This window comes from Salminus brasiliensis, chromosome 14, assembly GCF_030463535.1.
Source record: "Salminus brasiliensis chromosome 14, fSalBra1.hap2, whole genome shotgun sequence".
NCBI classification, from domain to species: domain Eukaryota; kingdom Metazoa; phylum Chordata; class Actinopteri; order Characiformes; family Bryconidae; genus Salminus; species Salminus brasiliensis.
The window spans coordinates 30,218,366-30,230,728 of record NC_132891.1 but is presented as its reverse complement, the minus strand read 5'-3'; the positions used below and the strand labels follow the sequence as shown (position 1 = coordinate 30,230,728).

General features: G+C 42.4%; 1 protein-coding gene across 1 annotated transcript in view; it reads left to right on the top strand.

Moving 5' to 3' along the window:
• hspg2 (heparan sulfate proteoglycan 2) overlaps positions 1–12,363 on the top strand; it is a 143,175-nt gene that overhangs the window by 113,411 nt on the left and 17,401 nt on the right. Inside the window, exons 53-68 of the mRNA XM_072696888.1 lie at positions 19–165; positions 381–515; positions 646–827; positions 1,666–1,861; positions 2,031–2,210; positions 2,489–2,749; positions 3,344–3,506; positions 5,001–5,098; positions 5,256–5,522; positions 5,635–5,747; positions 6,320–6,467; positions 7,490–7,606; positions 8,722–8,739; positions 10,594–10,678; positions 11,002–11,146; positions 11,265–11,367. Of these exons, the coding sequence (XP_072552989.1) occupies positions 19–165; positions 381–515; positions 646–827; positions 1,666–1,861; positions 2,031–2,210; positions 2,489–2,749; positions 3,344–3,506; positions 5,001–5,098; positions 5,256–5,522; positions 5,635–5,747; positions 6,320–6,467; positions 7,490–7,606; positions 8,722–8,739; positions 10,594–10,678; positions 11,002–11,146; positions 11,265–11,367 (2,358 nt within the window). The remainder of the gene's footprint in view (positions 1–18; positions 166–380; positions 516–645; positions 828–1,665; positions 1,862–2,030; positions 2,211–2,488; positions 2,750–3,343; positions 3,507–5,000; positions 5,099–5,255; positions 5,523–5,634; positions 5,748–6,319; positions 6,468–7,489; positions 7,607–8,721; positions 8,740–10,593; positions 10,679–11,001; positions 11,147–11,264; positions 11,368–12,363) is intronic.

The following is a 12,363-nucleotide window of genomic DNA, read 5'->3' as shown; positions in this document are numbered from 1 at the left end:
TGTTTTTCGTACCTGGAGAAGGTCTCCAGAGCCCCATCATTTCCATTGAGCCCCACAGTGCAGCGGTAAAGCAAGGAGAGACAGCCAGCTTCAGGTGCAGAGTGTACAGTGGAGCCCAACCGGTCCGCTTGGAGTGGAAACTTACCAATAACCAGCCCCTCCCAGGTACACCTTTTCTGCTCAATGAATGACTTCCTTTGCTATCCTGCACAACACAGACAGATTAGGTTTTAAAGGATCCCAAGAGTTTTCAACCAATCCCTGCAGTCTTAGCCAGGGCTCATGGTTTTCTCCAATCACCACCTCATTATTAAGCCCTTTTACAACAAGAACACTTTAAACCTTTGTCATTTTAACCAGGTAAGCCTGTTTTGTTGTAGATAACGTGAAGATTGGCCCAGATGGATCAGTGATTACCATTGCTAATGCCCAGGGAAAGAACCAGGGCACATACCGCTGCGTGGCCAGCAACCTGTTTGGAATCACTCACAGCATTGTGTCTCTGATTGTGAGAGGTACAGTAATGTTGAACCCTCCCTGAGAGGCTCTGAACTCACAGCACCACAGACCTCACAGTTCTATATATTTATTTATTCACTAAAGATGATTATTTTCAGTATGTTCATTATGTCTCTGGCTCTTTAGAATCCCCCAGAACCACAGTGACCCCCACAAGCCCGGTGCATGTGAAAGTGGGTGACCCCATTAACCTGGAGTGCCAGGCAGCTGGAGAACCACGGCCGTCTGTCAGCTGGCACAGACTGGACAATGCCCGCAAGATCATGCTGAGTAGCCCTGTGCCCATGGAGTCCAATGCTGTCATGCAGGTCAGTATTGAGCTATTGGTTTTCACAACATTTTGTTAATGGAAGTATTGCAGAAGTCCTGCACCCTCTTTTACATTGTCCTTATCCGTCTTCAACTGTAAATCTACACAATTAATTACCTAATTAGTGACATTATGAGATTTACATCCGATTTACATACGGTACCAACAAGTTTGCTTCTAAAGATCCCTGGTGATGCCACAGCCATCCATGGGAACTAGTCCAGGAGAGCATAACTGGCCTCACACGCTCAGGTTGCCCATCATTTAACACTAAGCTAGCCAGTGCGGGGGGAATCTGTTAGCTTATGTTACAGTATTAAGAGTTAGTGTTCTCCAAGCGTGTTCAGCTGTCAACGATGTTGGGTTTAGCAGCAGTGGCCTTCAACAACACACTACTAGTAGCATTGTGTGATACATGGAGACCTAACAAGTGTGTAAAAATTGGGCAAAATGGCTTTTTGTCTTTTTGCTGCCTTCAGTGTTGCATGCACTGCTTTTGCTTCTGACTGAACAGAAGTTTAGATTAATATGGAAACATGTATTATTGTTTTTTTTTTTAGCAATAATAAGGTGAATTTAAAATACTGTATTCATGTTTTTATGTTTTTGCACTTCTTATTATTTGTGTCTTTCTATATTGTCATTCTTTGTCCTTTCTATATTTGTAAAACATTTTTTAAATTGCCTTTCACGCTCCTTTACCAGCAGAAAGAGCTGTTTTTTTGTGTTGATCTGAACGGGTTAAACAAAATATTAGAAAAGTCTCTATCTAGGCATATACTGGAGACGACTGGGTAACTGGGATTATGAGAAAATGACCTACTTCCTTTCTTCAGATCCTGGTTGCGCGTCCTGAAGATAGCGGTACGTACGTTTGTACAGCGCAGAACAACCAGGGCACAACAGAGACTCGGATTGAAGTGATTGTGGAAGGCGGACCTCAGGTGCCCACTGTACCACGGGCCAGCGTGCGTGAGCCTATGCTGGTTGTAGTAGAGGGTTCAACCACCACCCTGCACTGTGATGGTCATGGTAAGTGCTGGCATTACGCTGTACTGAAGGTACTGTAATATGACCATAAACAACAACAGTTACAATGTCTATGGAACTGGGAACAGTTCATCCTGGTAGAACCATACAGTGTGGTTGTATAGAGTTAAGTGGCGCACAAAGAGTGCTTAATAGCCTCTGTTGTTCCTAGGATTCCCGAAGCCCTCGATCAGTTGGTCTAAGCTACGCGCACCTCTTCCCTGGAAACATAAGATCGTCAATGGCAGTCTGATACTGCCCACCGTGGGACGACAGGACTCTGGACAGTACATCTGCAATGTCACCAACCACATGGGCACCAGCGAAGCTACCATCATGCTGGATGTGGAGAGTGAGTTCAGTATTTCTGTTCAAGCTCAATGCACCAGCAGGCTAAAAGCGTTGACTATAGAAGTAGCCTATTCATTTGAAATGGGTCATCTCTGGTACTGTAAAAATACTTTTGCCCAAACATTTGCATGCTACTGTAAATTAGGCGTAGATTAGGTGACCACTATGAAGCTAATCTGCATGTTATGCACTGCGTCAGCCATAGTGCCGTTTTGAAGTATAGCTCTTGCATTCTACTGCTCTCTAATGTCATAATGTGTGTGTGTGGTTCTGCCTCAGCCCCACCGTACACCACCCTGCTGCCTGATGACGTGGCCGTGCGAGTGGGAGAAGTCATCAGACTACAGTGCCTGGCCCATGGCACCCCACCCTTACGCTTTGAGTGGAGCAAAGTGGACGGGAGCCTGCCCATCAAAGCCGAGCAGCAGGGAAGTGATCTCCAGATTAACCTGGCTGCCCCCAGTGACGCCGGCACCTATAAGTGTGTGGCCAGCAACAAAGTTGGCCACAGTGAGGCCACAGCTAAAGTGTCTGTGAGATGTGAGTAGATCCGCCCACCACATCACACCACACTATTAAATGGGTACCAAATGCAGTCCAATTACGTAATTTTGGATAACATGCCAATGAGGGCTCTGTATGGTTAGCTCAACTGGGAACCAGAAACTTCCATGGGTTACATGTCGGCCCCACACATGGTTGCCCACCAGGGTCCCACCAGGGTCAGTGATAAGAACAGGAGGGGTTAAACATGGGCCCTTCTTTTGGGTTGTATACTGCACATGAGGCCTAGATGGGACCCATGTGAGATTATGGTGGGATTTAACAATGGGGCCCATTTCAGAAGCCCAGCTGGGTCCCAGTCACAACACACACAAACCCACTCAGAGCCCATGCCCATGTTCCATACTTGTGAGCCCCACATGAGCATGTTAGCTGGGAATATGTACTTCCATTTTCCCCTATTCTTTCTATATAATAATTTCTTTTTATTTATTTATTTATTTAATATAATAGGCTCTTCATTCAAATCACACAAAGATTAGGGCCCTACATGTTGATAACTACATTTAGGGAAACTTACTAAACTGCAGCGATCCCCTTTCCTGGAGTTCAATCTTGTTCTGTGGTCAGCGCCCCTGTCGGTGCGCGTCTCCCCCCAGGTGGACGTGAAGGCTCTGGGCAGTGCAGTGGAGTTCACCTGCTCAGCTATCGGTGGCCCAGATATCAAACTCGAGTGGCTGAAAGAGGGAGGGGCCCTGCCACCCAATCACCACGTCAAAGATGGAGTTCTGAGGTGGGTAACAACAGACGCCATGTCCAGGATGCTCTTGTATAAGCAGACTGTGTTAATGCTTGTTTAAAATTAAACCGACATGATGTGATACTTTCTGTGCTAAAAATACTTATTTGAAACAGAAGTGGGCGTGGCCTAAACATAACACATTTTAAAAAGCACCTTTGAAAAGTAAACATCTTAAATTTGTTGAATTCTTCTGTGTATTTGGGTCATGTTTTATTTTGTAGCTCAGTGAGACCTAAGGAAGTGCTGAGGTCAGGCTATGGTCAACTGAAGTGGGTTTCAAACACAGATAAGCAGCTGCCAACACACTCAGCTTCTTCCAGTGTTTATTTGAAATAAATCTATAATGTTTCAGCAGGCTATCGTTAATGCTGACAGCTTAGACGCAGCCTACTAATTATATCGAGGGCGGCAATCACTGGGGTCCAAGCACTATGCGCTACACAAATGATTGGTAAAGTTGATCGACTGGCCTCTGTTTATGATAAATGTTGTGGTCTCAAACATAGATGTCTGCCCAACAGAAAACAGGAGTCTTGCCTTGTGTTTTATTCGGAGTGTGCCAGAATGATCATGTTAAAATTGGTTTTTGAACATTTCTTGACTGCACATGAGTTTTCATGTCTGTATACTGCACCAAAAAGGTGTGTGACTGGAGGACGCTATAAGAAAACAGTAAAGTGTTTTCAGGTGGCCGTTTCTTCAGTTTGTAATATAACGGTTGAGGACGTTGAGCATTCAAATATGATTGCTTTGGAAGGTTTATCTGACTGAGTTGGAGCACTGTTCTACTGTGCAGCGATACCTGCACAAAAATGACCTTCACTAAATAAAAAGGTCACCTGCAGAAGGTTTTCCAAAGAACATCCAAACAATATTGGTGCATTTTTAACCTCTTGATACACTGCATCGTCATATGGGGACATTACATTTCTGCTTCTCTGCACCATGACACTTATTTTTTGTCCCTTTGGTCTCATATAAGGGCAAAACACAACTTCCTATACAAAAAACAATTTCCTATACAAAGACTAAGTTTAGTGTTTATACTTGTTAGGTCCTACTAATTCCAAATAGGGGAAATTAAAAATGCACACCAAGCAAAAGTCCAGGTCTCAGGAGGATAAACAGGTCCTGTGTCCTTATGAATTTAAACGGACCTTTTTAGCCTCAATGAGCAAAAGTTAGTTGGAGAAAAGGTGCAGAATTTCATGGAAGTGAAATCACATCTCCAACTGTTGGCAAGGGGGTAATACTTAATAATGATTTTTACTTGTGTAGCAGCAGGTGGCATGAGGAACACTTTCTCGGTGGAGGGAAGAATGGATTCATTCAAAATATATAATAATAATAACGAATAATAACTATGATTTAAAAAAAGGCTGAAAATAGGATATTCTGAAAGTTTCTTTCTGACTGCATTTGTAGTTTTACATGAACCCTCAAATCTCTTTTTTTCTAATCTCTTTTGTGGCATTTGTGGAGCAGGATTGAGAACCTCGAAAAGAGCAACGAGGGCATCTACATCTGCAGAGCCACCAGTGCTTACGGACAGGCCCAGGATAGCGCTAAGCTCACCATTCAAGGTCTGCTAACCACATGTCTAGTCTCCTCTTGGTTGTTGATTTAAAACCCTTCTAAAAGTTCTTACCACAGGGGGTCATGCATCCCGGACTTATCAACCGTGGCCCTCAGCTGTCCTGCTCTGACCGGGTGGTGTTTGTGTATCTGTGTGTGCCACAGCTCTGCCCAAAGTCATGATCAACGTGCGCACATCCGTGCAGACGGTCATGGTGGGCAACTCGGTGGAGTTTGAGTGTCAGGCCATCGGCGAGCCCAAGCCCACGATACGCTGGAGTAAGGTTGGAGGCTCACTGCCTGATCACGTGCAAGTGAAGGGGGGAATGTTGAGGATTGTACAGGTGGCCGAGGCCGACGCTGGACAGTACCGCTGTACCGCCACCAATGACGTGGGCTCTGTGCAGTCCACAGTGGTGCTCAACATCCAGTGTAAGTAACAGTGTACCAATATTATGAGAAAACTCAATAGAATAGTCTGTTTCTTTTTTTTTAGATGAGTCTGGCTGTTGGTCATCCCTTATGAAATCTTTGTGTATTAAAGCTCTGCCCCAGATTGCTGCTCAGCCTGAGACTAAAGAAGTGACTGTTGGCTCCACTGCAGTCTTCCCCTGCATTGCATCTGGATACCCAGTTCCTACCATCACATGGTCCAAGGTAGTTCTTGTAACCATTAAACCCCCAGACATTTCAAACCCAGTTCACTATACATGTACACTGTCTGCTGCATCAGACGTGCTTCATTTACCAATCAATAACCCCTATATTTCACCATCGTTGTCCTATTCCCACGTGAGCTGGGTTGTGCTAATCTTGGGTATTGCGGCACTATGTCAGCGACACCTTTACCAGTCCAGATGTTTTTCCTCCAACAGCTTTAACAGATTCATTCAGTACCATCTAAGAATTTTGAGAAACCTAACTAGCGAGCTAAAGCTAAATCATCCAGTTTAACCAAAAGCTAACAAGCTACAAAGCAAAACCTAGCAAGCCAAATCACCTACCATAGGTTAGCTATGAGAACTTTTACATTCATTTCTTTAAACCTTTAAAAGGTTCTTCATACATGCTGTACATCTTATTTATAAAAATGTTTTTTATGGTACTGCTCAAAAACACGCATGTAGCACCTTTACTTTTACGTACTGCCTTAATTACCCTACTACACTCTGTCACACTCAGACGCCAACAATAGCCTCACTTTATAACAACGTGTCCCCTACTTTTAGTTGGATGGAGAGCTGGCGCCGAAGTGTGTGCAGGACGCCCACGTGCTGACCGTACCAGACGTCGCCCATGAGGATTCCGGCACCTATGTGTGTACGGCCTCCAACAAGCAGGGCAAAGTGCAGGCCTTTACCAAGCTCATAGTGCACGGTGAGTCATTCTCTCCAGCTTTCTATTACAGGAAAGGAAATCCATCAAACTTGAAGCTCTCTGTAATTGTACTGACAGACACAGTCTTCTGCAGGCAGCTCATCTATAATTACTCTACATAGCTGCTCTGCAGAAGTCATGCTTTAGTGAAGCACTTTAGTGCAGCGCTCCTCTATAATCGGACCTCAGTGAAAGTAGGGCTTTGGTTCTGTGTGGGATTGTGTAAGGATGCTGTAATACTGTGAGAGTCTTGCAGTGCGCTTGTCCACTTTGAACAAATGAGGACACCCATGAAAACTGTTTAAACATTTGATCTTCATTTGATCGATATTAAGAGATGGAGGTCATACAACTAAACACATAAAACTACATGAAAAGAAACATCTTTGAGAAATGTAATTCATAGAAATGCAATTTTCTTGGACAGTTAAGACACCCCCACATTTATTACTCAGGATATACTCAGAGGAAAGCACTGGCTTAACAACTCTGCCACACCAGCTAACAGACGCCTGTGCCGGCCAATATCTACCCACCTGGAGAGAGCTCAGCCAACTGTGCTCTCTCAGACTCTGGCTGCTGATGGCAGAGCGGCCTGGCTCTGGATTCAAACCCATATAGTGGTAGCGCATTAGACCGCTGAGCCACTCAAATGACCTGATCAGTTTTTGAGTGTAATTCCAATGAAAGATAACCCTATACAAATAGTAGTGTGACTGTCGGACTGCATTTTGGGACAATAGTCACACGACTATCTTTCGGTTGTATAGTTAGAGGCTGTAGCCCCATCCAAGTTTAACTTCGTTATCCATCCCTTTGCCCTTTATTTACGCCCTAAACAAACAACACAACTGGTCAGAAACTGACCACTGATGACTGGTGTATAGGGACTCCTATAGGCTACGGATTATAGTTTATAGTTGGACCAACAGCCATCAGCATTTATTCTATTCTTGTACAGACTGAAACTGAAGAGCTGATATTTGCTTTATGCTGTATCTGTACCACTGTATGTTTTACAGAGCGAGTGATGCCTTACTTCAGTCAGGAGCCTCTTTCGTACCTCACTCTGCCCACCATTAAGAACTCCTACAAAGCATTCAGCATCAAAATCACCTTCAGGCCAGACAACGTTGACGGTAAGGATGTCCCTTAAGTGAGTGGATCATTTAGAAATGAATCACTGAGAATGTCTTAGTTATTTGCAGCTGTTAGAGTCAGATTTCTTTATTTCCTACATTCATGAATTGTGATTCATTAGGAGTTGATTCAGGGAATCTTGCCACGGTTCAGCTGAACGATTTTGCTATAAACCAGAATAAAAAGGGAAAAAACTGCTAGGAACTGAACACAGTAGTGGTATATAGACACTAAAATAATTCACCACTTTTTTATTTTTATATTTTGCCATTTTATATTTATTTTATAAATGCCACTGTCTTTTTTTCGATATGGTAACTTTACAAAAGATGGCCTAAAGTTCTTAACTATTAATGTTAGTTAATGTTAAGAGATTTTAAATTATTTATTATTTATTATTTTAAATAAATATTAGAGCATTTCTGTTAGTCCATTCATTATCAAATGTTCACATAACATTAATGGACAGCTGTTGTGCTCAGACAAAAAATGACATGACAAAATAAAATATACATATATTTTTCTTAATTATTATTATTATTTTTTTGACCGCAAAGATTTTTAAAAAAGTTTTACATTTTTTCTTTATTTTGGCCAAAATATTAGCCTGTACCTAATTTAATGCTTTATTGAACATATTGCAGTTGAATTCAGATGTAAAAATAAAATAAATGCCATTTTTTTCTAGAATTTCATGTGAAATGACGCTGAATGACTATTTAACTTACAGAAACTCAGGCTTTAAAGGACTAGTTTGTCAAAAAATTTAATGAAAATGATTGATCACTTAACCCAGATGCAGTAGATCAGATAAGACATGTCTGTGATTTGTGCTTCCTTAGTTTAGAATGGGAGATGCTAGGCTAGCATTGCTAACAAACACTGGACTTAGACAGTCACCATTCTCATCTTTGCAAATACTGCTAAAAAAAACCCAACAACTTGTCCATATTTTACAGTCATACGAGTCATTGTTTTTATTGTTCATGTTATTAAGGAGTTAATTAACGAGTTTATGCTGTACCACATTGTTATATTAAAAAAAAAATTATTTTTCTGTTTTTAAACTTAATCTTTCTTTTGTTCTGCCCCAACTCTTACCTTTGGTATGAAGGTCTCATTTTGTATGCCGGTGAGTCTGCGTGCTTGAGTGTGAGTGCAAGAGCACACTTTGCTGAAAAGACCCCTGCTACAGTGCAGCAGGGCTTCCTCTCTGCCTCTCACAGAGGCACTGGCTGCTTACCAATCCCAGTACTGTGTGTTGTTGACTAAGAGGTGGTCACACAAGTCTGGAAGCGTGCAGAAATTGCTAAGCAGCACCACTTTCCAACCTTACAGAGGGTGCAGTGTAGGTTTGAAAGATGGCTTGTAAGAGCTTACAGGCATGGTGAAGAGGTCAAAGTCTGCCCCAGTGCATCCACGCTTCTCATGCTTCAGTACATTGCCATGTAGGATGCTGCATGTTGTCTGAAACAAAAGCTTCTGTTGATGCCTGTGATTCATGCATTTATTCCTGCAAAGTGAGGACGTGAACGTGAGGTAATTGAGGCCTGGCGAATGCTTGTATGCTGATGAATAAAGTATATTGTAAGTGATGTCTGAAATACCAATGGCAGCTGCAATATACTTGATTATCCCGCCCCTGCACCTTCGTGTCATTGCTGTAACGTAATACCTCTAAAGAACTGTAGTCGCCATTACGCAGACCTACATTTTCTTTGACCTGGAAAATCACTGCTCTCAGTGTGTGTTCCAACCTTGATACATATCATTATACATATACGGAATTCTTCTAATTACAAGGTTTTTAATGAGCCCAAATATGAACACTGCTACATCCATGCTATGAGCAGGATAACACTCCTGTGTGCTGTAATGATGTCTCATGAGATTAAGTCAAATATTATTGTATGATGATACCAGCTACTTAAACTGTACTCTACTACTGCCAAAGAACCTTATCTAACCTCATTTGACAAGGTTTGCTGGTTTCTATAAGGGTGTTTGGTTGAAGCCAGTCTGATGATGTCAGTCCACGGTGCAGCAGTGTTAGCTTGCCTATAGCAAAGTTCATATTTCAGCTCTTTAATAAGCTTGTAATGCAGAAAGTCCAGTGACATTCAGAATGAGAACATATTGGTTTTCAAGCAGTTATCTGTACCGCCATAGAGAAACCCTACCACCATCCTGTTATTTTACCTCTCTAATCAAACACTCATTTTCCTTTTGTTGTGGGCTCATGAACAACATGATGAGCCCTGCTCTGATTGGCTGCTCTGAATAGCATAGCATAGCTTTGTTTTTAGAACTTTAACGAAAAAAAATTGTAACGTCTAACAGACATTAGATCATTTAATTATATAACATTTCATTTATATATATATATTAATCTTATATACTAATATGTCCTTCGTATTCTTTTTTTTTTTTTGTTACATTTTCTTTATCTGCTATTTGTATTAATATACAAGTCAGGTCATGTGTTTAATTGATTTTGTCACATAATTGTGAGGCACTTGAGACCAGTGTACTATAAAGAATGTTTGTTATTATTTATATTATTATTAGTTTAACAGGTTGGATAAGGCTAAAGTTCATTTATATATTCATTTTACATGCACACTTCACATTACAATATTAATTATTATAACAGTCCTGTTGACTCCGCTATAACTGGGCAAAGAGTTTCAGAATCAGAGTGAGCGACTGGTCGAATCGGTGCGATTGGACTAATAAATCAGGAGGCATGGACCATTGTGGCCAAGATATGGCATGTGCCCTGGCATGTTGCTCGCGTGTTTTGGCCCTGGCCGGCAGCGTAAGATGCTGCGTGACTGTAGCTCAGCTTCCACTCACACCCTCATACAGCTCAGGCCCCCTCCAGCATGCTGCTCCAGCTCAGCTCTCAGTTTTTTTTACCCGGCCAGGCGCAACAGTCTGGCTGGGCGATGCATTTACTACTCTTACACTTTTCTTGCTCCGCCAGGAATGATCCTCTATAACGGGCAGAAGAAGACGATGGGGGCCGATTTCATTTCCTTGGGACTGGTAGGCGGCCGTCCCGAGTTCAGGTGGGTTCAGTAGGACAGTACAGATGTATGCATGGTTGGTGCCAGTGCTCAGTGTTGCCTAGAAGGGTATTAATCCCACTAGCATCCCACAATGCATGCAGTCTAATCCTCATAGCACAGTTCCAATGTCTGATGTAAAGCATTATGGATATCGAAGGCCATGCACCAGCACATTTACAGTAGTACAACAGTAAGTCCTGATGCATGTACACACACAGCGTATGTGTCTGGTTTGAGGCAAATAGATGGTAATCAGGGAGGTATGCTTTAAGGTACAGCTACATTTGGCTTATTCCCAGCCTTGTCCATCATCTGTCCTACAGGTTTGACGTGGGCTCAGGGATGGCCACCATCCGCTACCCCACGGCAATAAAGCTCGGCGAGTTCCACACAGTGCAGCTGTACCGCAACGGCACGCAGGGATCCCTCATCGTGGACCAGCAGGCTCCCATTAACGGCAGCTCCCAGGTGCAGTGTTTTACTGGTCGTGTTTTTCTCTTACAGCGTTGTAAGATGGATTGGCTGAGATGAACAGCTGTGTCTTGTGGCATAATTCAAATTGGGAACATCTGCTGCCTCTCTACAGGGGAAATTCCAAGGCCTGGATTTGAACGAGGAGCTGTTCGTAGGCGGCTATCCCAACTACAGCATGATCGCCAAAACCACAGAGCACAAGACCGGCTTTGTTGGTAAGGAATAATTCCACTGTTTTTTTTTTTATAAATCAACCTTTTGATTTCAGCTACTGAATCATCTGGGCCAGTTAACTGATATGAACAGAATCAAGCTGTTCTGTGGGATGAAGGCAGTAACATTTAAAGATTTTTTTGCACAGATCATTTTCTACTTTGGGTTCCTGTAACTTTCAGCAGCATGATTATTGACATAATCATGAGGCCTAATCATTATATATAAATATCAGATGATTAAATTCCACTGATATTTCAAACAAATCCTTGATGACATATTTATTAAACTTATAGACATGGCACTACTGCTGATTTTGCACACCTAAGTATAAACAGGCTTCATGATGTGACGCTGAAGTTGTAAGTTCTTATTTGAATTTCTAGTCTCACCTTAAATAGGGGTTGCAGTTTCACCTAGTCACTGCTGCACAGTTTTGATGGAAAAAATCTGGGGGTTCTTTATCCAGTGCTCACCCTCCATCATGTTTATTATAGTCTGGTTGATAGGGCTTTGTACTGTGGAAGAGCAGGTGTTTAGGTGATGTCCAGTTGGGCTACTATGCTAATATGTTTGTATCTTATTTTGTATTTTACTGATTTTTTTAGCAGAATAATAAAAATAATGATTGTTATATTTAGCTATAAAGCCCATTCAGACAGTTCCATTTACATTTACATTTATGGCATTTAGCAGACGCTCTTATCCAGAGCGACTTACAAGGTAACTCGTATTACAGAGGTGGGCCAATGTAGTGTTAGGAGTCTTGCCCAAGGACACCCAGCCCGGGAATCGAACCCCAGTCTCCAACATGGTGTGGTAGCTCAGTGGCAGGTAGTGGTGTTATCTGTTGCACCACACCAACCACTATTCCCATTTCGATGCATCCCAAGCTTTAACACTTTAACCCACAAAGGCCTGTACGTTGGCCCACACCACAGACATAACTACATGACATGACATACTATTTCATAAACGTTACTAAATGATCGGGTTCC